Below are 26421 nucleotides of genomic sequence, written 5' to 3'. Positions count from 1 at the left end.
CTGTTCAGCCACTTGCTGGCTGCTTTCACAGAGGAAGACTCAGGTGAAGATAAAACCATTTTGAGCACACTTAGGGCAGCTGTCAGGGTAAGGAGCATTTAGGCAGTGCACTGTGATGCTGCCCAGCACAGTGATATGCCCTGTCCTCTCTGCCTGAACCATAACAGCTCACAGTGGAAACCAGACTGCAGTACATGCTCGCATTCAGGCCCACATTACCCAGGGTGTGCACATGTAACTCTTAGCAATGTTTTCTAACACCTCTTTATTTATCTCAGTGTGCACATACACGCTGGCAAAGGATGGTCACTGTTTGATATGACACGTTTGGGTCATCTGTGCAAGTTAATTAATTAGTTACAAGTCATCTTTTATTCTTCCCTCAAAACATTAACATTATCTTGAGTGATACCTCTGCCCAAATGATGCTCAGGAGACTGCAGAGGCCGCATGTCTCTGTCCTGTACCACCTTTCACTGACCCATGTCTGTTGGGTGCAAGCCAAGGACCAGAACTTTAAGCTTCTGGTGACACTGAGAGCAGCCACCAGCACTGTGGTGCTGTGCCATGCCAGAGAGATCAAGCTGGCCAGGGATTTTCAGGGTGGTGATGGAGGGCAAGGAGGACTTCTTGCCTCTTTCAATCCCTTCTGTGCTGCAATATGATGCTTCTGCATTAGGAAAAAGCTACAGCCCCCTCTCTACCATGATTTACATGCTGGTTGAGTCACTGTGACAGCAGGACTACTTAACAGTACCCTGTGCCCTCAGTGTTACAGAGTTATGACTTTAAACACCAAATATGAATCAAGAATTTCCTTTCCATTCAAATCTGCCTTCTGCCTTCTGCCTTCTGCCCTTCTTTTATCTGACTCATTTCCAAGCCGCCAAGTGACCTCCATGTTAATAGATCACTACTGGTAGATACAGCTTTTGAACTGTACATACTGTGTGCTCTAAACTCCTTGGTTGGCACAGACTGCCTTTTTTGCTGGGACTAAGATAATCTGACATAAAATCAGAAGCCAGTGGACAATAATTTGAGAATACCACCGCATGCTGGAGCAAGCTGCTACAGCCATCACCTGAAACGGCTGGAAGAGCCCAATTCCATCAGAGGTGAGTAGTTGCAGGAGAGTGTGTGAGGATGGGGGACTTCTCTAATACCGACACACAGCATGCTTGGTGGCACCAAGCCCATCTTACTCACACCACTAGCACCACCACTGCTGCATCCCCTGGAAACATGCTTGGGTTCGCTGCTTGGTGTGTAAGTGCTTACTGGTTGCAGTTCCCCAAAAGGCAGGGGTGCTTCTGCAGCTGAAGAGGTCACAGAGCACCCCACACACTGAGCAAACTGAGCGATGTCTGCCTTTGGATACACTGACCTGCGGAGAATGTGACTTGTCAGGAGTTGCTGGGAGAGCCCAAAGTGCAGCTAAGAACACAGTTGCTGCCCACAGCCTCCTCTGCAGCTGTCAGATAATGCCATCATTCTGCTATGTGCTAATACTGAAAAGCACATCTCGGACACAAATGGATTATTGCTGGAATCTCACAGATAAAGTCATTCATCTTCTGAGGCCCTTGGGAGTCTGACTTGTTACTACATATCACAGCAGCAAGCTGTATAAAGCAGGCAATACAAAGACACAGCAAGAAATACCTATGGAAGCACTGAAGGGGAGAGAAGAACTAGAGCAGAAAAGCTCTGCTGAACTGTGTACACAGTCCAGCAGATGTGCAGGCAAGCAGACCAAATAAACCAGATCTTCAAGCACTTTCAGGTGAGACCTTTGAATGGGTTAACATGAACTTAAACCTTCAAACTCCAATTGTTCAGTCACCAGATTTCTTAGAAATGTCGGTGTCATGCTCTTATTATGGGATTTGCATGTGCACAAGAGCAGTAGGTGCTGGTGCACAGGACACCCCCAGCCTCACTAGCCTGGGTGGTTATATATCTTCCCCTTCATACAAATCAGGGGGACAAGTGACAAAAATCAGGGCAGAAATCCTGACACCCTGTTACCACCAGCACTCATACACTGGTGATGAGTGCTGCAAGAACCCGTTTCAGGCAGAATAGAAAATTAATGAGGGAATAAAAGAGGTTGAGTCACACATCTTACATCTCAAATGTGCCTTGCACAAATCAGCCGTGATGAATTGTTGTATGAAGTCTGGGTAGGACTCCTTGCTGGTCAGAATACAGATAAAGCATGTGCGGGTTTCTCACATACTAAACAGAGCTCATTAAGAGAAAGATGCTGTTTATCCTTTTAATTCTGACCACATCATTCACTCATCATCTTATTTAGGCCCTATTTTCCCTGGACTGGCAGGTGATTTGATGGCAGTGGCCTCCATACAATCACAGCTCTCTCTCTGCTTGATGATCCCGTAGCAGTGACCAGAGCTTTTGTTCACGTGCAGGTGGGAGAGTGAAGTGCCTGCACACGGAGATCCCACCCCATTCAAACCACACGGACAGCATAAAAACAAAACCAGGCGGCTCTCAGGCCATACAGAAATACACATCTCATTCAAAACAAAAAAGAGGCTCTTCAGCAGCAATGTCAAACACGCAGATCAGTGACAATGCTTTGCTGGTGAAAATGGCCTTGCTGAGTCCAGACATGTTCTCTCAAGATGCCAGACTTTGTAAGTTAGCAAAAATATTGAGCTGTGTGTTTGCTTTACACAGTTATCTCAGCTCTGCGAGTAAAATCTGTTCCCTTGCCTGACTTCCCCATGCTGCTGAGTAGGCCAGCATTTGACCTTCTCTTGCTTTAACACAGACTTCAATGGACAGATGGAGAGTTTCCTGGGGAAGAGCAGGGCACAGCCAGCAAGGGGAGAGTCGGAGAGACCAGAGGCACTGATGGGTTCTTGCAGCAATGTGGTTTATCACAGTGAAGCCCTGATACTCCAGCTTAGGTCCCTGATACCCCTTGTCAGGTGTGGGCCTAATTCTCAAGTGCCAAGTAAAACCAAACCTGTCTGGAGAAAGCAGCTTTTTAAATGGAAGGTATCTGGTGCCACACATTATTAAAAATATAGCCCTAAAGCAGATAAGATGAAGGGAGGCAGTTATTGCTGCTCCCGCTTCTCTGCCCAAAAGGGTTGCTGTTGCAGAAAGAGAGATTAAGTGGTTTATCCCAGATCACAGGAGAAGTTTGTAGCAGAACTGGGAATTTCAGAGGTCCCCCTGGGTGTCTTCCCAGGACATTAAGCACAAATTCAACCCTCTGCTGTGCAGCACTTGGTCAGAAGCTGGGTCAGGCAGCCCTTGTACTGGAACAGCTTGTCAGTGCTTGGCCCTGTGCCTCTGAGCAGAGGAACACTAGCTGTCAAAAGTGAGGGCAAGGCAGTAATATTTATATCGGAGCTAATGGAGGCTAACGCCAGTCTCTTCTGTATGATTCACGCTGGACACTCCATAGCCAAGCTCAGCTGGAGCTGCTCCATCCACCTCCTTTCTGAAGGATGCCCAGGAGACCAACATGAGCACACTGTACTGGTGGGACTGAGCTAGAGTCAGACTCTTGGGGTGTTTTATCATGAGAGCAAGTGGTCACTTGAATTTCCTCCCCATTCAGTAGAATGAATCACACAAACATAGTTTACCCTAGCTGATGCTTTAGACAAGACCACACAAGGTGCTCAGCCTGGAAAGCGCTGCTCGGACAAACCAGCCAAATCAGGCTAGATGTCAGCAGCCTTGAATGAACTGCAGTGGAAATAAACTAGAGGGCAACCTAGTGCCGGTCCTGGCGCATGCACACATCCCGAATATTTCAGCGGCGTTATCTCCAGAGCTCATCTAGGCAGCCTTCTGGCGTGCGGGAAGATCACGAAAGCCAGAAACCTGCTGGGAGTTATGCTGCAGCGGTTCATTACAGCACAAGCTGATTTTGAACAAATAAGGGAAAAGAAGAAATAGGAAGAGGGTTCTTCAGTTTTGCAGCTGCATTTGAGGGACTGTGAATCGGCGCATCTGGGAATCACCAAGCCACCCAGTGTCTCATCTTAGGAATGCTCAACCACTCCACAGGTCTCTGCACAGAGCTGTCTGTCCTTTGCTAGGAACCTCCTGCACCTTTCAACTACCAACCCATAGCAGTAGTTTCTCAGGATGCAACTGCATATAAAGCCAATAGCCATCCTGGCTCAAACATGGTGAATAAACGTGTGCATGAGAATACACTGTGGTTAGAGAAGGTATTTCCCATGTTACCATCACATGAAGAGGTAACGTAACTGTGAAACAAATCCAAAAGCCAGAGGCACTTTTGTCTCTGATATTTCCACTCTCAAGCTGGCAGCAGGTGAGAGGACAACACAGTTCGCTCTTTCTGATATTCAGATAGCTTAGCATCAAAGAAAAAAAAATCTTTTGGAGTGATCACAGTCCAGGAGAATACATCTAATTCCCTCTAAAATAATTTGGAGCTTCACTGGGTAGAAAATTGCTATTTCTGCTCCAATGCCAGAGAATTCCATTTTTAATTATAGAAATTTCTGTAATGCACAATTATAATATTCTTTCATATTCTCCTCGTTTCTAGTCCTAATATACTATTAGCTTTTTAAACTACTGTTATGCATCAAGCAGACACAGATCACTCCTGCTGCAGAGGAATGCTGACATTCATGCCTCTTGAATCAACTCAGATCATGATTCATGAAGGATGAATCATGTTTTTTATATGTTCCAGGACAAGTTATTCTAACAATCAATGACTGTTTGGATGCAACCTTCACTCAGATGAAATCAGCACAGAAACATGCTCAATGCCTTCTTCAGAGCACGGATATATGGACTGATAATACCTTATGGAGACACCCCAAGCTAAGGTCCAAATTCAGTGAGCAGGCTGAGAAAAGCCACCTGAGAATCCACAATAACGCTTTTCTATTGCCTGTGTTTGCAGGATCAGGAAATAAAGCAATAAATTCTCATGTCCCAAACCAATAAACACAAAATTATCCTTACACAATAATTAATCATCCTGTAGAATTAATAAAAGCAACCAAAAAATCAACCTGTTTCTGAGGAGGTAGCAATTAAAGGCAACCATTGGAGCGCTGCAGCTCAAAACCTGACTTTAAACACTCAGGTGTTGATCTAGACCCACATCCTGAAGACTGGTGTTTGTAAAGGTACAAAGATTATAAATCAGTGTCTTTAATCTGCAGCTGTGGTAAAAAGATTGTCTCTGTAAGCTTAGTACCTGCCTTTTCTGTCCCAACTGGAATTTAGTCCCTTTGCTGATCAGAATCCATAACATTAATTGCCAGTTTTGAAAGCTGCAAGGGGCACTGACACATGAAAGTGAGTTGCTTAATTCCCCAGCCACATAGAGGAGCATGCCAGGGAAGGTGGTGGGAGGCAGAGGAAGGCTGGTGCTCTCTGTGACTCATTCTTTGAGGCTGGATGGAGGGACAGGCTGGGGGTGACGCAGGAGGGTGTGCAGGCAGCTGGCTGTGCGTGTCCGTGTGGCTGCATCACTGTGTGCATGGACACAAGGGCATAGAGAAGTTACTCATACAGAGTGCATGACTGGAGAGATGGGCTCCCAGACAGCTGGACTGCTCTGCAGCATCGGGGTTCAAACACACCAACAGGGTCTCTTGCTTCTTGAGGAGGAGGAAACCTTTCCCCACTACTGGCTAAGCCCCAACCGAAGCTCTGCAGCAGGAGGGGAGGCAGGGCTGCGCCTGCCTGCCCTGGGGAAGACACCACACACCACCCCTGGCACTTGCTCTGTCAGCAGCCCCACGCACCAAATTGAAGGGGCCATGGGTACCAAAACCTCTAGAATCTTCCAATTAAGCTACTTTGGTAGAGATCAAAATGAAAACACAGGCATATGTGAAGCTGTCACTAGCCAGCAACTAAAGGGTTCAGGCTGGCCCTGTTTGTTTCCTTTGAAGCATGCCTGCTGGCTGTAAGTTTCTATAGTGCTCACTGCAATTACAGCTCTTTTCAACGTGGCTTTTTTTTTTTTTAAATTTAAAAAGATTGAGAGGAATTAAAAAACTCTCATCAATCAGATTTATCAAATAAAACTGTAGAGGTAGGGCCAGCTGCAGCTACACATGTCAAACTCAGCTGCAGATATGAAAGGAAAGGCTCTATTTCATAGTTAGGATGCTCAGCTTTTAGCGGGTTTACCAGTGAATTTAATCCCACTGCTATATTCCTAAATCCACAGAGATGCCTGACTCTGGGTTGGGCAAGGGCACCCCAGGACTGGTCCCTGTGTAAGCAGGTCAGGACTCTGCACCCTAGGAAAGGGGGTGTCTGCTACCCGGGCTGTCTTCTTTGCATCTTGCTGCCATTTCCCTACTCTTGGAAATGGAAGGACTCAAGAGTCATTTGGTTTCTTTCCTCATCCTTGCATATGTGGGCTGAGCAGCCTGGATACACAGAATTATAGAATCAACTAGGTTGGAAAACACCTTTAAGATCATCCAGTCCAACCATTACTCCAGCACTGCCAAGGCCACCACTACCCATGTCACTGAGGGCCTCATCTACATGGTTTTTGAACACTTCCAGGGATGGTGATTCCACCACTGTCTTGGGCAGCATATTCCAATGCCTGATCACCTTCTCTGTCGTTTACCTAACACAGTATGCATAGGTTACACTGGCTGTTAGAGTTTGAGTGGAAGAGAAGAGGATAACAGCAAAAGTTCTCATTGATTTACAGGGGTCAGTGTTTGATCAGACTTCTTGAATTTGGCCTCACTGAGGTCTGCTTTTGTTGAGCGCTATTAGCTGAGTGACAACATAGCCAAAGAAATGCAAAAGCAGGAAACACCCTCAGATACCTACACAAGGATCTTCAGGCTTGGATGGGAGGTGCCTTGAGGGGGCATGAGCTGAAGGTGGTAGTGAGGGGTAGATGTCTTGGGAATGGAAAAACTTAGCAATGGAGCTATCTTCCCTCCTTTAGTTAAAATCACTATTACTACCATGTAATCCCCAAGTGCCACAGCTCTTCAGCTACTGCCAGAGCCTCCTGTCCTCGAACTGCTTCTTTTTCAGACAAGCAACTACCGCAAGGACAAAATATATCGAATTAAATAACATGTACTTCATCTTTTGTTTCCCTCAGCAAAACTGGGCAATTTTGGACATATTTTGTAAATTCAGATTTATGATGATTACTTCTCATACTATGGCTACCATAGTGGCCATAGAGAATTTATTGAGGTAATAATGTATTTAAATAACCAATTTTCAAAAATTTGAACAATTGCAATGGATTAACGTTCAAACCATTAATATTCAAACATATTAAGTCACTTAAAGGTTTTTTGTGTGTGTGTATGTCTATTTTGGGGTATATTCTCCTCATAATATGTGAAGAGAAGGTATGCTTTACTGTTGACATTTAGCACATTTTCTTCATTGCTTTTCATTTCGCGTAAAAGTGTTATTTGTCCACCCAGCCCTCCCTAGGACGAGTGCCATCATTTCTGTTTGCAGAGACAACCAAAAATTAAAGGAAATATTTTAGACATCAACATTAAATGTCAGAAACCGATTTTAAGTAATTGCTAATACCCTGGCACGTATGCATTTTATTCAGAAAATCCCTGCTAAAAACATTCATCAGGGGATATTCAAATTTATTATGTAGAACAACAGAGCATTAACATCCTAGCTTCTATTTAATGCTTTGGTTCATAGCAACAAAGATACCAATGGGAAATCATTAAACAAATATGCAATTTTTTGCAGCATAATAGGTCTATGTTTGGTATCACTTGAAAAAAAAACAACCCTCACCAAGCTCAATCTGACAGAAAAACCGCGATGATCAGGCAAAGTACAGCAGCATTATAAATGTTAACAGATTTCAGAAAGTGATTTTATGTTAATTCAAATGTTAATGCTGTCCAAGGCTGCTGAAAAGGAGCGTGGGGCTGCGGGAGGAGATAGACGTTGCCGGCAGGGGAAAGCACAGGGAACACAAAGAGCTGCCTCTCGGTGTGGGTGGGGGAGCTTTATTAATTATATTTCCTTTAGGGCCCTAACAATAACATGTCAGTAATCTACACATTCGGTACTTAATTGACGTTAATGATTTGGCGGGGTCCCGGCCGTCTCCGTGAGAATCCCGTCCATCTCGCGTTCCTTCAGCCCTGCAGCGCAGCCCCAATTAAGTCAATGAGCGTGGGGCCACTGAGCGGCTCCCGCCACCTTCTACGGCTCCTCTCCCAGCCAGGTCCCATCCGGGAGCCTCCCAGCCCGCTCTCCACATCCCTGAAGGAGCACCCAGCCCCAGAACAGCCCTGCACAAAGGGATGCATTCATGCTCCCCCTCTGCACCCTGGAAGATAACTGTGTGCTGGGGTGTGCGGCTGCAGCGGGAAGGGGTAGAAGAGGTCCCTCCTGCTCCCCTGACCCCAACAGCTGGGGGACAGTCAGGGGTCTCTCTCATGCTCATGAGCAACAGGTCCCAGAACACACTCAGCCATCCCAAACCCAGTGCCCCACGTGCCTGTAGCTGCCCTCGAGGTGATAACCCCTCTGTAAACACTGAAGTCAGGTATGCAATTATTATAAGCAGTGAAGTGATGCCTCCAAAAACTACACCCCAGTGGTTGCTCTGGTATCTCCACCCTTGGTGCCACTCAGCTGCCAGTCAACAACGTGACCCAGACTCATACAGTTTACCTTCCCTATCACTGAACATTCCCGTTACATCAGTTTCAGGAAGCAGGGTTCCTGTTCAGGCAGGCTGCTGGGGAGCAAGGTCCACTTGGCAGCAGGAGGATCCAAACTCACTGCAGCTGCCAGATTGGAAACCATGGGAGAAACATGCAGTCTTTCCATAGTTCAAGAACACAGGCAAGTTACAGCAGTGACAAAACCAGGTTGTTCTTCGCAGACACACAATGGCTTCTCAGTACATTCAACTAGTACATTTCTCACATTGCTCCAGCACAATGGTACAATGGTAAAGAAGTCAAGCAAATTTCTCCCTGGGCACCCAACTAACAGACCTGCCATTTCCATACAGATGTGGCTGCTGCATCACTGGCAGTAGTATGGGCCTTGGAGCAACCTGCTCTAGTGGAAGGTGTGCCTGCCCATGGCAGGGGGTTAGAACTAGATGAGCTTTAAGGTCCTTTCCAACCCAGACCAGTCTGTGATTCTGTACTTCTACTCCTCATAGCATTTCTTCTTTCCTTAGAGCTACTCTCAGCCTCTACTACTGCATCCCCCTTCTATGTCAGATGAACATCACAGAGCCCCCTCCTTCTAGGGGTCCAGCCAAGCACTGAGCACAGTAGCAGAGCCTGTGCCTCTCCCTCACACAGAGAACCAGCAGCCTGTCTGACTCCTTTTTCTTCTTACCTGTTCTGGCAGAAGTCAGATTTCCTCACAGTTGTCCAGTGGAGGAAGCCGGCAGGGATGGGGTGGACCAGAAATAACCCTATGAGTCATAGAATCACAGACTGGTTTGTGTTGGAGGGTACCTTAAAACTCATCCAGTTCCAGCCCCTGCTATGGGCAGGGACACCTTCCACTAGAGCAGGTTGCTTCACGCCCCATCCAGCCTGGTCTTGAACACTACCAGGGATGGGGCAGCCACAGCTTCTCTGGGCAACCTGTGCCAGGGCCTCACCACATCTCAGTGAAGGACTTCTTCCTTACATCTGACCTGAACTTCCCCTGTTTCAGTTTAAGCCCATCAACCCAAGCCCAGTTTTAATACAAGATCAGGATAAAATACAAAAAAAAGCTAGCACATTATCACCTCAAGGAAACACCATTCTCAACCAGGAGGCTTCAGGACCAGCCATCCCATAGGAACACCTACCCCCAGCAGAACAGGGTAGGCCAGGCAGCGAAACACTGATACTGTTCTGTGGCCACTTCTCAGAGGAAAACATTTGCTTTAAAAACAGTCAGATGAATTCGGAGTGATCCACAGGGCACTTTGTTATGTTAATGACTGTTACCAACTGTCTCTTCTTTATATTAAAGTGTTGACTCATTGTCAGTTGGGGCCAGACAAGACAGCCTGCTTGTGCCTTGCAGTCCGTTTGCACTCACCCAAACTACTCATGTGAAGACACTTTAATATGAAGAGACGCTGTCTGTGGCCATTATTAATCTCCTGACTGAAGCCCAGAATACTAATAAAACCATGCAGTATCAGCTAACATTTCCTCAGTGCATTCTTCATTCTGCAAGATTTTGGCCAAAATTAAAATGGGATTCATTTCTCTCATTCAGTTTCTCCAATGCCCCCAGCTTTCAGACCAAGGTGAGGTTTTGATACATAGCGGTGACAAACCTTTCAGGGGAAGGAAGATAATCATATGCCACCTGGGTTAATGCAGAATTCAATTTATTTTGCAGCATGCTTTATGCTGGTCTGTAGCTATTAGGGGGAGAAGCAGTTTCCAGCTGAGCAGCACACAGCTAAATTCCTTTCCTGGGTTTCTCCCATTCCACAGAGTTCCCCCTACTCCTGTGCAGGAGACACAGCCTCATGCAATGCGCCCAGCTGCTTGCAGGAACATATCTTTCAGTAGTAGCTAATCCTAGTGGCACAAACTTCAGCCTACCTGAAAAGCCACTAAACCTTTGTCTCTTCTTCAGCCAGGCAGAACTGCCCACTTGCTTCTTCCCACCTGCCATGAGTCTACCTCCAGATTGGTCTGTGACCAGAAAGAATTTAAGAGAATAGGATCCTCAGGCAAGAAATACATGGAGGGAACTACCTTTTGTACGTGTTTTGCTTGGTTGTGGTTGGTTTTGTTCTGACCCCCCACACAAAGGGGCAACTCTCTCTCAAAATTAGCTACCCCATTCCTCCCCGAAATAGTTTTCAGCCTGTGGCAACCAGTACATAATTTTTTCAAGCTATCCTAGAATGACAGCACACCCAGACAAATGTAAGCATCCACACATGCTGCAAGACAACCAGAAACAAAGATTCTTAAAGCACAAGATAAAGTCCAGAAAGTAAGAAAATGGTTTTTCATACAAGTCACTGCTGCTGGGAAGTATCACACCCCTAGGAAGCTGGAAAAGTGGTGATGTCCATGCTTTGGGGGCCAGACGACAGCTTCCCATTGAAATGAAGCAGGTTGGCCTTTGAGGGGGAAGTTATAAAAATCAGCAAAATTACCTGGTGATACAGGAATTAAGCCTAGAAACTACATTTCAGGAGGGATATTGTGTATCACCACCTCCCTGGCCCCTGCTTTTGTGTGCTTAAATTTGGAACTAAGTGCTAAAATGTCTCTTGACAAATTCCTTCATTGTTACAAACTTTTTCGATAACAGGCAAATATAACATTCCTTTGTTTAGGACATGTAGCTCTCCAAGAAACTAAAACATCCTTGAACTGGCAGCACCAAACTTGTCCAGCTAACACTTACACTTATTTTGTTAGCACAGGACATACAACCAGTTACTGCAAGGAAAGGAAAAAAAAAAAAAAGACAAATGATTTGCCTACTATTAGTTACCATAGGCATTTTTATTACCTTAAAGCTTTAACATTTGACAGAATAGTGGGACAGGGAAGAGGAAAAGGGAGAATAACTTAACAATAATAAAAAGCAGCCTTGCTGGGAACTATGTTTATAAAAATGAAAGAACAGGAGCTTCCTGAACGTGTTGAAGCATTTAAGTTATCTTCAGGACAACACGATGAATCCTGGTATTCTCACAGAAGTTTTCAGTGTTGTTGAACAGTCCTTCAAAGTGAACATCCTGAGAAAACCAATTTTCTATTTCTCTGTTCTTCTCTCCAGAACTGTGACTTTCAGAAAACATCTTACTGTAATTTCTCAGATTTTGCAAAAGTCAAGAAGGACAACTCCTCCTGTCAAAAGGCACACACCATTCCACAACTAGCTTTGCACAGAAGGCTATAATTGTCAACGACAATGCCAAAATCCCAATGTTTAAATGATTATGTTTTAAGGAAAGGTAAGCTTTTGCAACTGATCACTTCTTGCTATGAGGCATAACAATAGAGACAATCCGATTCAAGAATTTCCCAGTACACTGATTAGGAAGTGTGCTATGGAAGCATTCCCCATATACTTGGCATGTCTTTTATCCCCTCCCTAGCCACCTGCATCTGGCTAAGGAAAATCCAAGTAGCCTAACATGACCATTTTATCTTAGTATCCAAAAAGGAAGTTGTAATTGATAAGCAGTAGTGGTAAATAAATAAAGAGACAGTTACTACATTATTGATCCCCAACTCCCACCCTACTAGTGGTCACAATCTGAAAAACCTTAGCTGACCATAATTAAAAGAAAAAATAGGAATATACATAAAACTAGCTGTCTTAGACAGCATTTTTATTCTAAATGGATAGAGACATAGCAGCATTTACAATAAAGAGTTTTTAAAAGGCATCAAGTTGCAAGCCAACCATTTGAAAGAGGCTTTGAGACATTGTCTTCCACAGCACTTTTTGCCTGTTTGTCAACAGGGGACAGTCTGACTGCAGATTATCCAACGGACTAACAGGCACAGTAACCAATCTAAACTTCAAACCCTTTTCCTGAACAGTTGGTCACATCAAGCATCACCCTCTGTAGCAGCATTTGGAGCACTCTTCGGTGTTCTTTTAAGCGGCTGGTATACTTGATCCACTTCTTTAGAAGATTTTGATGTTCAATAAAAATATTTAAAATAGAAAATTTCTTCTGTCATGAAAAAAAGTACGGTTTCTTTTTCAGATTCTAAAAAGGCTTATAAACTTCACTGACAGCATGTTCATAATGGAGCAGGAGTTAGAACCAGCAGAATAGGCACTTCAGCAACACTGTTGACTGTTTCTAAAGTCATATTGGCTTTGGTCCAGAAGACTGCTTCTTACTACTTTGTGGTGGTGTAAGGACACCAGTGGGGAAAGGTGAAGTTCTATTCTGCTCAGACAACATGGCTTTATTTGCTTGAGCTTTGTCCTGAAAGCATAAGAAAAGGAGATAAGAGAAGATTTTTACTTTGGTATATCTATGCAACAGAGCAATGTAATTCATCTCTGTATCTAACCCCGCTAGCAGCAACAAATAAATCATCTGGTACACATTAGTTAGTGAATACAAACTTCAAGAGATCAGCATTAACTTTTCAAACCTTATGATCAGCATTATGGTACCTGTATCTTAAAGAAAGCAAAATTCAGAACCAACTGAACAGGAAGAACTTTAACTTCTAAATAATCTAAATAAAAATAATAAAAAAAAAGAGATAATATTAACTACAATTTGCTGGACAAGATTTTGATCCTCTGCAAGTTTCTCATGCTAAAAACTACTCTTGCTCAACTTCTTGTCAGCCATCACTGTCATGAAACAGTCTTACAAGATCACTCTCAAGTGATCAGTGTTCTTTTTCATCAGAAAAGTTTACATGACCTGCATTTTCTAGAGAGAAAGGTATAGCACAGTATTTGAAGTATTCTGAAGGGTAGAAATAAACTTCTGATCTCTAGGGTAATTATTTGCTGTTTGAGATGAGACACTTAAGTCACAATCACCTTTTTATGAAAACACAGAACAAGTCAGTCCCAAGACAAGACTGTCCTAAGAATTTTGTAACTGGAGTACAACCTTGTGCCTTTTATTACCTGAATACAGTCAGTATCTATCTAGTAATGCTTCATTTAAGTTTACTGTATGTTTTAACCAAAGAAGAAACAATACTTGAAGATTTCACAGATAGATTTTTGTCTTCATTATGCACATACATACCAGCAAATCCAAGCCATTTATGTGGGTCTGTATATTGTGCATGTCTTCAGGAGCTACACCTCTAAAGTGTTTGAGTCTGGAGCTTCCAACTTCCCTTATCGCCATTGCAAACGGAACCATCCATTTTACACATTCCTCTACCTCACACCATTCATAACCTGGAAGACAAAGGCGTATGGTTATCTGCCTGAATGAAGACTTCATGTTTGTAAACACACTAGACTTAGCTTATAAATTCCAATACCTGTAACTTTCTGCATCAGCTCAGATGAGGAGAAGTGATATAAAGCAGAAGCTGCAAGTACTCCATATGTATATTCCAAGCAGCCAATATCCAGCAGACAGAGATCCAAGAGCTACAAGACAACAGATGCTTAATAAGTCTATGACAAGAGCACTTTATTTCCAGGTGAAATAGCATCTGAAGGAAAAAAAAAAAAAAACACAACAAAAAAAAAAATCAGCCTTACCTCTGCTATTTGTACAAATATTTGCTGTGGATATTGTGGCAGTAATACCTCATAAAGCTTGTTTAAATATGCAATTTGCAGGTAAATGTTCAGCCATGATACAACTGTTAGTGGACTTAAGTTCCAGTTGAGAGCCTGAAAGAGTAAGCATTTAGAAGACTTCAGTATTAATAAAGAGGTCCTAACTTAAACCACACAAATATATTTACTCCAGATCAGAAGCTGTAATTCCAGTTGTCAAGGCGTCTTTGAAACACACAAATCTAGTCCTCTCCTATACCTCTTCCTGCTGATAGGGTGGGGAACAATTAGTTTTGTTAACACGCACATATTGGTGGATGCTTTAAATTACTTGTTACCTAGAGAATATTTTCTAATTAGTAAGAGAAACTGTGCACCTTAGCAGCACATAAGACAAACTGAGGCTCTCTGCTTTTAGTCTGATTATGCTATACATTTTTAAAAACTCAAGTAGAACTAATTCCACTTTGACGTAATACCTTCATAATGAGCAATTCCATACTGAGGATTTCATCTTCTGTACAAGCCCCATCTGTGACATAGGCAAACTGGTGCAACTTTGGTGGATAAATTTCCTGAAAGATAAGAAACCAAGTATTTAATTTGTGTAATACATAGTAACTAATCTCTATGTGCTTAAAAAAAAAAGGGAGGGGGGGAAGGGGAAAAAGAAAAATAATGGACCACCACCTCAGCATTTGAAAACAGAGGAAAAAATTAAAAAAGAACCAAGTTCTCCATCCTAACTCATGGTGTTCTCCTCTGCCTTTAATGTCCAGATTTATTCTTCAACCTTCCTGCTCATAGACTTCACCTTTCACTTCTGATGCACCAGTACAACATGCTTTATGTTTGACTACAGCATCACTGAGATGGCATCATAACTGACATCAAGATTTTTTTATATATCCTAAGGCCACTTAACCCCTGCTGGAGAATAACAGAAGAATAACAGCTCTCTTAAAAGACAAACAGTAAGAACTTAAAAAGCACTATGCATTTTAACAGTTGAATTTGTTCCAGTAAATTTCCAGTTTCATTGGAAATGTGATGCTCCAGGGCAGCCTTGGATGCAGTGATCACGAGATGCTCGAATTTGAGATCCTCAGGACAGTGAGAAGAGTGTGCAGCAAGCTCACTGCCCTGGACTTCAAAAGAGCAGACTTTGGCCTCTTCAGGAACCTGCTTCGGAAGGTTCCATGCGATACAGCCCTAGAGGGCAGAGGGGCCCAAGACTGTTGGTTGATATTCAAGGATCACCTGCTACAAGCTCAGGAGTGTTGCATCCCAACCAGAAGGAAGTGCAGCAGGAGGGCCAGGAGACCTCCTTGGGTGGATAAGGAGCTCCTGAGGAAAATTCAGTTGAAAAAAGAGGCTTATAATAAGTGGAAGCAAGGACAGGCGGCCTGGGAAGAATACAGGGATGTTGACTGGGAAGCTAGGGACCAGGTTAGGAAAGCCAAGGCCCAGTTAGAATTAAACTTGGCTAGGGGTATTAAGGATAACAGGAAGAGATTCTACAGGTACATAGCAAATAAAAACCAGACTAGGGAGAATCTAGGTCCCCTCAGGAAGCTCTCAGGAGAACTGGCTACACAGGATTTGGAGAAGGCTGAGGTTCTGAATGACTTCTTTGCTTCGGTCTTCACTGGCAAAGGCTCTGACCACACCACCCAAGTCTTGGAAGGCAGACGCAGGGACTGTGAGAATGAAGACCTTGGGCCCGCTGTAGGAGAGGATCTGGTTCGAGACCATCTTAAAAAGCTGAACGTGCAGAAGTCCATGGGTCCTGATGAAATCCATCCATGGGTCCTGAAGGAGCTGGCAAATGAAGTTGCTAAGCCACTGGCCATGATATTTGAGAAATCATGGCAGTCAGGTGAAGTTCCCAACGACTAGAAAAAGGGAAATATAAACCCCATTGTCAAGAAGGGGAAAATGGATGACACAGGGAATTACAGACCAGTCAGTCTCACCTCTGTGCCTGGCAAAATCTTGGAGCAGATTCTCCTGGAAGGCATGCTAAGGCACATGAAAATCAACAAGGTGCTTGGTGACAGCCAGCATGGCTTCACTAAGGGGAAATCCTGCCTGACCAATTTGGTAGCCTTCTATGATGGGGCTACAGAACTGATGGACAGGGGTAGAGCAGTTGATGTCATCTACCTGGACTTGTGTAAAGCATTCGACACTGTCCCACATGACATCCTTGTCTCTAAATTGGAGAGACATCAATTTGATGGATGGACCACTCGGTGGATAAAGAACTGGCTGGAGGGCCACAAGCAAGGAGTTGTGGTCAACGGATCAATGTCTGGCTGGAGACCATTAACGGGCGGTGACCCTCCGGGATCGGTGTTGGGACCGGTCTTGTTCAACATCTTTGTTGGTGACATGGACAGTGGGATTGAGGGCACCCTCAGCAAGTTTGCTGATGACACCAAGCTGTGTGGTTCGGTTGATACCCTGGAGGGAAGGAATGCCATCCAGAGGGACCTCGACATGCTTGTGAGGTGGGCTGATGCCAACCTCATGAAGTTTAACCATGCCAAGTGCAAGGTCCTACACCTGGGTGAGAGCAATCCCAGGCACAGCTACAGGTTGGGCAGAGAAGAGATTCAGAGCAGCCCTGCGGAGAAGGACTTGGGGGTGTTGGTAGATGAGAAAATGAACATGAGCCGGCTTCAGTGTGAGCTTGCAGCCCAGAAAGCCAACCGTATCCTGGGCTGCATCAAAAGGAGCGTGACCAGCAGGTCGAAGGAGGTGATCCTGCCCCTCTCTACTCTGCTCCTGTGAAACCTCACTTGGAGTATTGAGGGCAGTTCTGGTGTCCTCAACATAAAAAGGACATGGAACTGTTGGAACAAGTCCAGAGGAGGGCCACGAGGATGATCAGGGGACTGGAGCACCTCCTGTATGAAGACAGGCTGAGAAAGTTGGGGCTGTTGAGCCTGGAGAAGAGAAGGCTGCGTGGAGACCTCATAGCAGCCGTCCAGTATCTGAAGGAAGCCTACAAGGATGCTGGGGAGGGACTCTTCATTAGAGACTGTAGTGATAGGACAAGGGGTAACGGGCTCAAACTTAAACAGGGGAAGTTTAGGTTGGATATAAGAAGGAAATTCTTTCCTGTTAGGGTGGTGAGGCACTGGAATGGGTTGCCCAGGGAGGTTGTGAATGCTCCATCCCTGGCAGTGTTCAAGACCAGGTTGGACGAGGCCTTGGGTGATATGATTTAGCATGAGGTGTCCCTGCCCATGGCAGGGTAGTTGGAACTAGATGATCTTAAGGTCCTTTCCAACCCTAACGATTCTATGATTCTAAATAAAGAATAGCTCAGACTCTTATCCAATAGGTACTACACTGACAACAGAATTGCAACAAGTGGTCTCTGTATACAGCAGCCAGCCAAAAACTCACTTAGCAACCGTAATTAAAAAATTCAGAATTAACACTGAAAAGATTATCCTTTTAAAATTACAGGTATACTGTGATGATAGCTGGTTGTAGACACTTCTTAAAAAAACAGGAGAAACTGAAAAAATGTGGCTTTTTCTTCCAACTGAAATGTCATAACAAACTCCATAAAGCCTGCCAAAACCCATCTAGCGTACACTAAGTGTGCTGTCTGCCCATTCACATTTTTATGTTTAAGTAAAGCTGGAGATACTTACCTCAAGCTTTGCTGCTATGAATAAAGAAGAGATACCAATAAGCTGCAATAGTGTTTTTACAACATCATGTTGTGTTGCCATAAACCGATCAAAGAAATCTTGTGCTAAATAAAAAGTTTCTCTATGAAGCTTGTAGACTTCACAAACCTGGAGAGACATCAGAGATTACAAAGGTCAAGAACAGTGTTGCAGAGTCAAAACCAGATGCTACAGATGTATTAAAGAACAAAATCAAAAGCTAAATGTAAAATTCATATTGGCTTTCTGCTTCACTGCTATTGTGAAGGAATATGTTAACTAGGAGCATGAGTTAAAGTTTCCTTTGACACAAGATGACTGCCACTTCAGTAACTCTCCCCCCCCCCCCAAAAAAAAAAAAAAAAGATCAGAGTGAATATCCTTTTAGAAAATGCAAGCACATGTCCTAGCAATGTCAGAACATCAGTTAATCATTTTTGCAAAACTGCATCATTCCAACACCTCCAAAGAGAAAATTCTCAGAAATCCTTCAGAATTAAGAACAGAGACTATGCTGTCAATTCATCTGAACAGCAAAGAAGACTCACAGACAGTAGAGTTGTATTATATTCTATGTGACAAATAACAGAGAGGTTGCAAGATGCTTCTGATCTCCAAACCACCACACATCTTCCTTCTTGCAAAGACTATCGTAATCACTCCTGCAGCTTTTATCTACTGTGTGACCTTAAAAAGCTCACATCACTTTGGGGACAAGTTTATTGCTAATCACTATCAATCTATCAATGAGCAACAGCAAACACTGTCAGTTTGTACACCATGAACACAATCCACTACATATATTTTTAAAAGTTTGGCGCCATTCATTGACAAACTTCAAGATAAAGATGAGTGTCTAATATTAAATGGGTTATGCAAATATCATTAAGTGCACTCACGACAGTTGTTAGTACACTTCAACAAAAGCACACTTGAAATACAAGCACAGAAAAGCTTACCTCCATTAGCCAGTCTAGAAGGATTGCTCTCATTTTAGGTTGCAGGAGAGGGTGCCTTTGCATATAAAATTTATCCCTCACATACGTCTCCTCTTTTTTCATCATGTTTTTCCATACATCATCTCTGTTTGCCCAGCTAAGATAGATCAATGTTTAGTCTCAAATCATAAAAAAGGAAGGCAAACTAGCAGCAGCAAAACAGCACTTACCCAAGAACTGGTAATGGTGAAACTCTAGTTCGAACAAGACTTAGGTGTGGAAACTGAGAGTAATCAACACCAACTGGATCATCATCTTTATCTGGAGTAGGAATCAGCATATGGGCATTTTTGGGATCAGTATTCCAGGATGGCTGTTAAATGAAACACAAGATTTTAAAGTGTGCCTTTTAAAATAATCATTTTAGCTGCAAATAGAAGACATTAGCCAAAAAACCTATGACAAGAACTATGATTACCTCTTTAAACCACACAGAATCAGAGTTGTTGAGATAGGAAGGGACCTGTGTGACATATTGTCCAACATCCCTGCTCAAGCAGGGCCACCTGGAGCCAGTGGCCTAGGACTACATCCAGATAGCTCTTGTCCCATCATTGGGCACCAAGGAAAAGATCCTAGCTCCATCTTCCTTACATCCTCCCTTCTGGTATTTATATGCAATTGACAAAAATCTCCCCAAGCCTTCTTTTCTCATGGCTAAGCAGTTCTAGCTCCCTCAACCTTTCCTTATAACAAACACACTCTGGTCCCTTAATCAGCTTAGTGGACCTTTGCTGAACTCTTTCCAGTGTGTTCAAGTCTCTCCTGTACTGAGGAGCCCAGAACTGGACACAACACTCCAGGTGTGGCCTCACCAGTACTGAGTTTGCTGAAGAACACTTACCCTGTCCTCCTCTTGAGGGACCACAACTGTTTCAAGGAACAATATCCAAGTCAGAGTCTCCTATTGTAATGTAGCACTTTGTTTTTACCAGAAATAAGCTTGCCTACAGATAAAGAATAAGCAGATGGAACCTTAAAACCCAAATAAAAGGTCAGGATTTCTGGCAAGGAATATGTAGATGAAACACTGGAAGCCATGGTTCCATGTAAAGCAACCCTGACAATGAACATAACAGAATAATCATTTAAATAATTTCTTACTCATTCATCCAGCAGTGATGGAAAAACAAAGCACATATGACACAAATATTTTCAGAATAAAGCAAGTACATATTAATCAGTTCTCATTAAAGCATTAATTTGACCTTTTCATGTACATTAATATACATGGCCAGGTCTGCCAACATCAGACATCCGACACTTCACCCACAGTATCCTTTTACTTTTATTTGGACCAGAAGTAAAATTGATGTTCACCGTTCTCCTGCCTAAATCTGTTTAACAAAGACCTTGGTGTACACTTCATGCAGCTACCCAGGAAAAATATTACTATTCTATTTGTCAGTAGAAAACAAAACCAGCCCCATGTCATCATACCTAAGCAAATTAAAATTCTGGCTTTTCTGCCTAACAGTGAAGCCAGCCATGTTGCTGCAAGCTGATCTGTTCCACTAAAAGGACAGAGCTCCCTAACAAGATTTCTGATGGGCTTTAGGAAAAATAATCAGAACAATCATCAGGTGCTAACAAGTAAGATGCTTTACATGAAGTTTTGCCTCTTGCAAGGAAGCTTCCACACCTAATTTTTGCCGTCCCTGCTACAAATGACATCACTTTCCAGCAAAATGGCTACCTGCTAACACCAGCTTTAGAAACAGAAACCACTGACTTGATGAAACAAAAAAAACATTTCACAGTTCACTCGCAACTAAGACTTTGTACTTTTGAGTTACTGAAACAGACATGGATAGCTTTTCTTCTTGGAGTTCTACATGCAAATCTAGCATAGGTACACACCCAGCCATGCCACAATTTAATTTGGGTGGGGTAAGGCAAAAAGAGGGAATAATATCTTTACCTTAAAAGTTACAGATTCCCTACAAACTGAAAGTTTAAATAAGTGTCACATCAGCATTGTTATAAGTTAATTTTTGTCCTCTCTCAAAACTAGAATTCAGTCACATTTTATTCTCCAAACTGCATGGCAAGCCCAGCTACCAACAGCCTTTGGAGAAGTGCTGTCTTAACAGCTAATCATCAAACCAATAGAAAAGCAGTAGATCATATATATATACACACACACATATATGTGCCTATTACACCAGCATCTTCTGAAGAGGAAGGAAGCTGCTTTGTCCCGAGTTAAACCAAAGTAGGTGTCTCATATGCTACACAGCAGCAGGATCAATTTAAAAGATTTCACCCACCCACACCACCCCATCTCCCCCCACCCCAAATCTTCAGTATGAAAATACAAATAAAGGGTTAGGAGCCTCTTAGGTATTTTAAGAAGTGAAAATGAAGTTTTTGATTAGATAATGTTGCTCACCACAACAACTGGGAAAGAGATGCAAGTAACTGAAAAAAGCATTTGGCTTAGCAAGGGACAAGAAGGAAACATGCAGGGGCCTCAAAAGAGGGCAGCTATTGGGAAAGGAGACAGGAGTCTGAATTACCATTGGTGAGGGAGCACCATAGCTGTAAATCAGACTCTTGAGTCTTTAAAAGCAGATTTAGCAACATGTTAGACCAAAATTAAGAAACAATATCAAGAAACTGCATTACATCACATTGTAACTGTAAAGAAGCAGGAGGCACCACTGCAAAAAGAAACAGTTTAAGGTGGGGAGGGCGTGAGGAAACCACAAAGAGCTTCCTTTGGGCTTGCACAGTGCCAACCTGACAGAGAGCTGCCAAAAAGCAACAGATGTTACAGAGAATCTGTGCTGCCTTGTGGAGGAAATCCTACAGTCCTGGGCTTACTTCTTAGGCAAGGGGCTGAAGTAGGATGCAAGCCAAAAATCAGTGGGGAAACCTGCCTCTACAAATCTATATGGAGCCCAGCAAGAAAGGTTGGTGATACCTACAGTATTCCAGACACAGAAATAGGAATGGTTGTCCAGAGTTAAAGTTCTCCATCCTGAGAAATAGACTGGAAAGTTACCAGAGCAGCCAAGCCCATACAGCTCCAAACAAAGAAAAGCCAGGGGTGCTTTCTTAAAAGCTCAGATATTCCTATTCCTCAGTTTTCTGCAGCATGTTATCACTCACTGATATATCAAATGTCCATTTAAACAGATCTTCTGGACATCCTTCAAGCATATAGGCCAGACAAAAAATGGAGGAGGCAGTAAACACTGGGGTTATAGGTTACAGGCCAGGCAAAGGCTTCAGTGAAGCAGCCACACTTAAGAATACAAGCTGCTGAGACACTCCCTGCATCTCAACGTGAGCTGGACCCCCCCAGTACAAGCTTCCTGAGTGAGGGCAAAGAGGGCAGCAGGAAAGCAGAGGAAAAGGGTGCCTTCAACTCCATTGAAACAGCAAGGATTTCCAGCATGGAAATTGAAGGGAAAGGAACAGGAAGGGGACAGGTCTGTTTGCCCCACCCTAAAAAACAGCACCTTGTAACAGAGTGACATCTATACCAGTTACTAGACTGCAGCCTTAGTTTGTCTGTCAAAAATAATAAGACCTATAATTCTAGCCATTTTTCTTTCATAGGATACATTAGTTTGAAGTATAGGGGTTTTTCTTTGCCATCAGAAAGATTCCAGAATTAATAAGTAGGAGAGAGAAGAGCAACTCAGATGAAGTTGTTCCAAGTCTTTCCAAATAGCATTGGTGCTTCTGCTACTTCTGATTTTCTAAAGAGTCTGAATGTTGTCCTACCCCAGATTAGGGCCAAGTCAAGACCTCAGTCTGGATATAGTTTACATTCTTTTCACATCTGTTTGCCTGAAGAACTGTAAACCGCTTTTGAGGGAGGTTGTTTTGTTTGTTTAAATCGGATTTTTCAAAGGTAACTTAGGCTGGTTAAAGAAACATTTTGGAGGATATTTCCAAACCTGTTAGGTGGAACATCCTGGCAACAGTAAGACCAGGTTCTGGAAAAGTGTCTCATGAGAAATCAAACCTATTTCCAGAGGGTTTACTTCATCTTCTTTTCACCTGAAAAGATTAGTTCGTTTCATATAAAAAAAAAAACAAAAAACAACCTCTATAGTCAATTCTCCACTCTAGATGGAGGTGGCCATATAATTTGTATCACAATTGCATGGATGACTCTAATCTAGTTAGATTAATTTTGTTTTACACGGACCCTTGGAAGTGTATCCATCCACAGAAAGCATCCAGAATTAGTAGGAGAATTGCTAGCAGAATTACGGTGCCAGTCCTCTAAAATCATAGAATTTACGCAATATTCTGCTGTCACAAACCTGATGATATAGCCACCCTTTCATCACATAAAGGGTAACAGTATCCTAATTAAGAACTCCGGCCTTATGTTCAACAGAAACAAACTAATGAATTGACTATGAAGATGCCATAAAGTGGGATGCGACTATGATATTTTGCCTTGTGTATAAACTAGTGTCAGTAAACAATTTATTTAATGTAGAAGTCACGTGGTATAGGCTGCAGTGGATTTATAGCTACTTGCATTTTAGAATTGTTTGTGCCTCAACAAAATAGCTGTCTCACTGACTATCATACAAGCCTGCTATACTGCTGCTGGAACCATAAACATATTCTCATTAGTGGCCCATGGCAATTTATATCAGAATAGCTTGTGTCACACCACAGACTCAGGAGCTGCTGCTGTGCAGCCAAATGTTAGCTTTTTTTTTTTTTAAACCAGATCTGTAACAATCTGGCTACTTTGTCACAATAAAAATAACAAAACAAACCCTGTGTGTAGGGATTGATACACAGGTACACATTTTATTTATTGTTTACAAAATCAAAGGGGCAAATCACACCAGTATCATGAAATTAAAAATTCACAAATAAATATTTTGGATGCCTAAATTATCTACATTTTAATTTACCTATCATTCCCGAGCCAATTCTGAATGCCTACCAAGCCGGGAACACAGAAATGAAAGCCTTTATCTACTTTCAAAGTTGAAGGCCAATGTATAGAAAACACTTCAAGTTTCTTTCACTGTCTTTATGAAAGAAGGTGGAATTGGGCTTCTGTGAGGTTTTTAACAATACCTTATTATTATGCAATAAACATGCATAAGAAGCGGTAGATCAAACTTAGCTTAGATCAAGCGGAATGAATCTTTTGGTGAAGGAGAAAGCAGTGGTGAAGGACAGGCAGCTCTTCCTTGTCAGAAGTGAGAAATTAGTTTAATATACCACACAAGAGAAAGACAGAAGGGAAGGAGAGATCCCCTCATTAAATGCTCACCATTTGAGCCCTGCTTAATATGTTGACTGATAACTAGTATACGCAGTTGCAACAAGCAGAGGCCATTCCAAACAATGATGCCCATCTGTTATGGCAGCACTTTAGTCTTAGAACTTCCAGCTGCCACTTCTGGTTACATGTGCCACATTATGCATAGCCTCGCGTACCAAATGAGCATGGTCTGTGCTCCCTGATCATGACTTTTACAGCTCAAGTATCACCCTGCATGTGCATTAACAGGCTGAAGTTTTAGTGCCACTGACTAAGTAAGTGTGTGTGTGTGTACACACAGGAAAAAAAAATGGGGGAGGTGGGCAGAGAGGAGGAGAAGGGAAGGAAGAGCCAGGGTTAAACCTGTTTCAGAAAACAGGCTGTTCTGCTTTATTTAGAGTGGGCACCTTGATATACAAAAGCATCATGCTTTCAATACTGTATACCAAAACAGCATCCGATATAGGTACCAAGAGCACCTCAGTTTTGAAGAATATGGAAAGGGCACCAGGGGGAGGAAAGGAGGGGGGGAAAGAGGATACTACTAAAGTTAGTTTTTACTAACTCAGATCTTTCTGGATGACTTATGGAGAAAGCTGGCAACTGTCACCACCAACCTCCACTGCAGGCCTGATTTCCACAGTTAAGTGACTTGATAGAAATTATCCCTTTATTTCACAGGGAAAGGAAACCTATTTTATTTCCCCATTAGCATCTACTAAAAACTTTATAAAGTTCTGATCAGGAAGCCCTTACTTTTTGTCAGTCTAATAATGACCCTTGTCAATGTGAATGGAACAGAGTAGAAAGTGTCCTGGGGATCCTTCTCTCCCATATGATACAAGTAAAGACATGACTGTGAAAAGAACCACCTCAAAAGATGATTTTGCTTGCATGCTTAAGGGTCTTGTGTTTTGGCCTGCAAAGTACAGCATGTAAGCACTTACTGTACTCCTGCAGCTCTCTAAAGAGGTCAGTGCAGAATCCCTCCACATAGAACTTAAGGCAAATGAAGGCTTTTGCAAGGTGCACCCTTGCAATCCCAGGATAATTGGTTATAGTGAAGTATTAACAATGCTTTAGACCAACAGGGGCCCCATCTCTTGTAAAGACTCAAGAGCAACTGGTACAGACTGAAGTGTTTTGCATGTTTCATTAGCCAGCGTTGATAGTCCCCCTCGCCCAGTGCTGTACAGCATGGGTACCTATATATACCTGTTTTTACCACGTTTTCAAGAATAGGGTACTGCAAAGTAATAATAAGGTTAAACAAGATTACAGCTGTCCGATCTAAAGACAAATGAGTTACCTGGCTTTCACACTGCTTTTTTCTAGTCAGCTCCATGTTTGCAACTTCTTCATCAGGATCCTGCAAGAACTATCAAAAGTAACATGTAGTTTCTGAAGCACAAACCACAGGACAAGCATCCGTGTGCCTGGTCCCTCAGGACCACAGTCCCGCAGCAGACCCCCCAACCACCCCACACCCGACCACCACATGGCCTCCAGACACCCAACAAAAGGAGGCGAGGGCTCGGAGGCCAAGCCCAGCGGCAGAGCAGGCGCCGGCCTGCGGGCATCAGGGTGGGCGGCTGGGCCAGGCGGGCCCACACTCACCGTAGCCACATCAGCTTTCCTCTTGCGGGCTCGCATGGCGCTCTCAGCGGACCCGTCCCCATTGGCGGGCGCCTTCTCCTCCGAGCAGTCACTGCCAAGAGAGGAGAAGCTAAAGGAGCTGCGGCAGCGAGGAGCCTCCTCAGGGGTGGCTGCGGAGACCTCGGCCTAGAGGGCCCCGCGCACGGCAGGGCCAGCAAGCAGACTTACCTCTCCCGGCGCATGGTGCCTGCCTGGACCGGGTCGGGGCGAGCGGAACGCTGTGCGGGGATCAGCCGAGCAGGCCCAAGCCTCAGCCCCCACAAAGAGCAGCGGAGACGCGGGCGCACGGCGCGGAAAAGGGCGGCCGCAGCCCCGGGCCGGCCCCGCCGGCTCCCCCAACCCCGCAGCCGGTCACCCCAGGAGGCGACAGGGGCACCCACCACCCGCTGCCCAGCGGCACCGCACTCGGTAGCTCGCCTCCGCTCCGGACCAGAGCGGAGGGTAACTGGGTAGGTGGGTGCCCAGGGCAGCGCTGGCGGGGCGCGGGGGCAGGGCGGGAGCGCGGCGCGGGCGGGCTCCGCTGGGCGCCTCCTGCCTCACGGCGCGGCCGCTCCCGTCCCTACGCACAGCGCAA

General features: G+C 43.9%; 1 protein-coding gene across 4 annotated transcripts; it reads right to left on the bottom strand.

The window, feature by feature from the left end:
* Positions 1-11498: 11498 nt before the first annotated feature.
* On the bottom strand, positions 11499-26290 carry CCNE1 (cyclin E1). Of its 4 annotated transcripts, none has more exons than XM_057400210.1 (11): positions 26016-26290; positions 25809-25899; positions 25501-25569; positions 19108-19250; positions 18899-19034; positions 17922-18068; positions 14730-14825; positions 14230-14364; positions 14004-14115; positions 13760-13917; positions 11499-12970 (listed from the first exon to the last, which is right to left on the bottom strand). In XM_057400210.1, exons 1-11 carry the CDS (start codon positions 26027-26029, stop codon positions 12848-12850), a joined length of 1224 nt encoding a protein of 407 aa, XP_057256193.1. In that variant the 5' UTR covers positions 26030-26290; the 3' UTR covers positions 11499-12847. The 4 variants fall into 4 exon arrangements, with proteins under 4 accessions (XP_057256193.1, XP_057256200.1, XP_057256210.1 ...); XM_057400217.1 differs by having other exon boundaries at positions 25501-25560; positions 26016-26289; XM_057400227.1 differs by lacking the exon at positions 25501-25569 and having other exon boundaries at positions 26016-26289.
* Between the last annotated feature and the right edge of the window lie 131 nt (positions 26291-26421).

The sequence above is a fragment of the Pezoporus wallicus genome, unplaced genomic scaffold (genome assembly GCF_028554395.1).
Source record: "Pezoporus wallicus isolate ANWC-B61680 ecotype Strahan unplaced genomic scaffold, APGP_CSIRO_Pwel_v1 contig_13243, whole genome shotgun sequence".
Lineage (NCBI taxonomy): Eukaryota > Metazoa > Chordata > Aves > Psittaciformes > Psittacidae > Pezoporus > Pezoporus wallicus.
This window is presented reverse-complemented; position numbering and strand designations above follow the sequence as displayed.

What these genes read in the sequence shown, in the direction of transcription:
- CCNE1 (XM_057400210.1), bottom strand. An exon ending in GGAAAGCTGATGTGGCTACG is followed by an intron (nt 25,570 to 25,808) that starts GTGAGTGTGGGC and finishes TACTTTTGATAG; the next exon opens with TTCTTGCAGGATCCTGATGA. An exon ending in TGGAATTGCTCATTATGAAG is followed by an intron (nt 14,365 to 14,729) that starts GTATTACGTCAA and finishes TTACTCTTTCAG; the next exon opens with GCTCTCAACTGGAACTTAAG.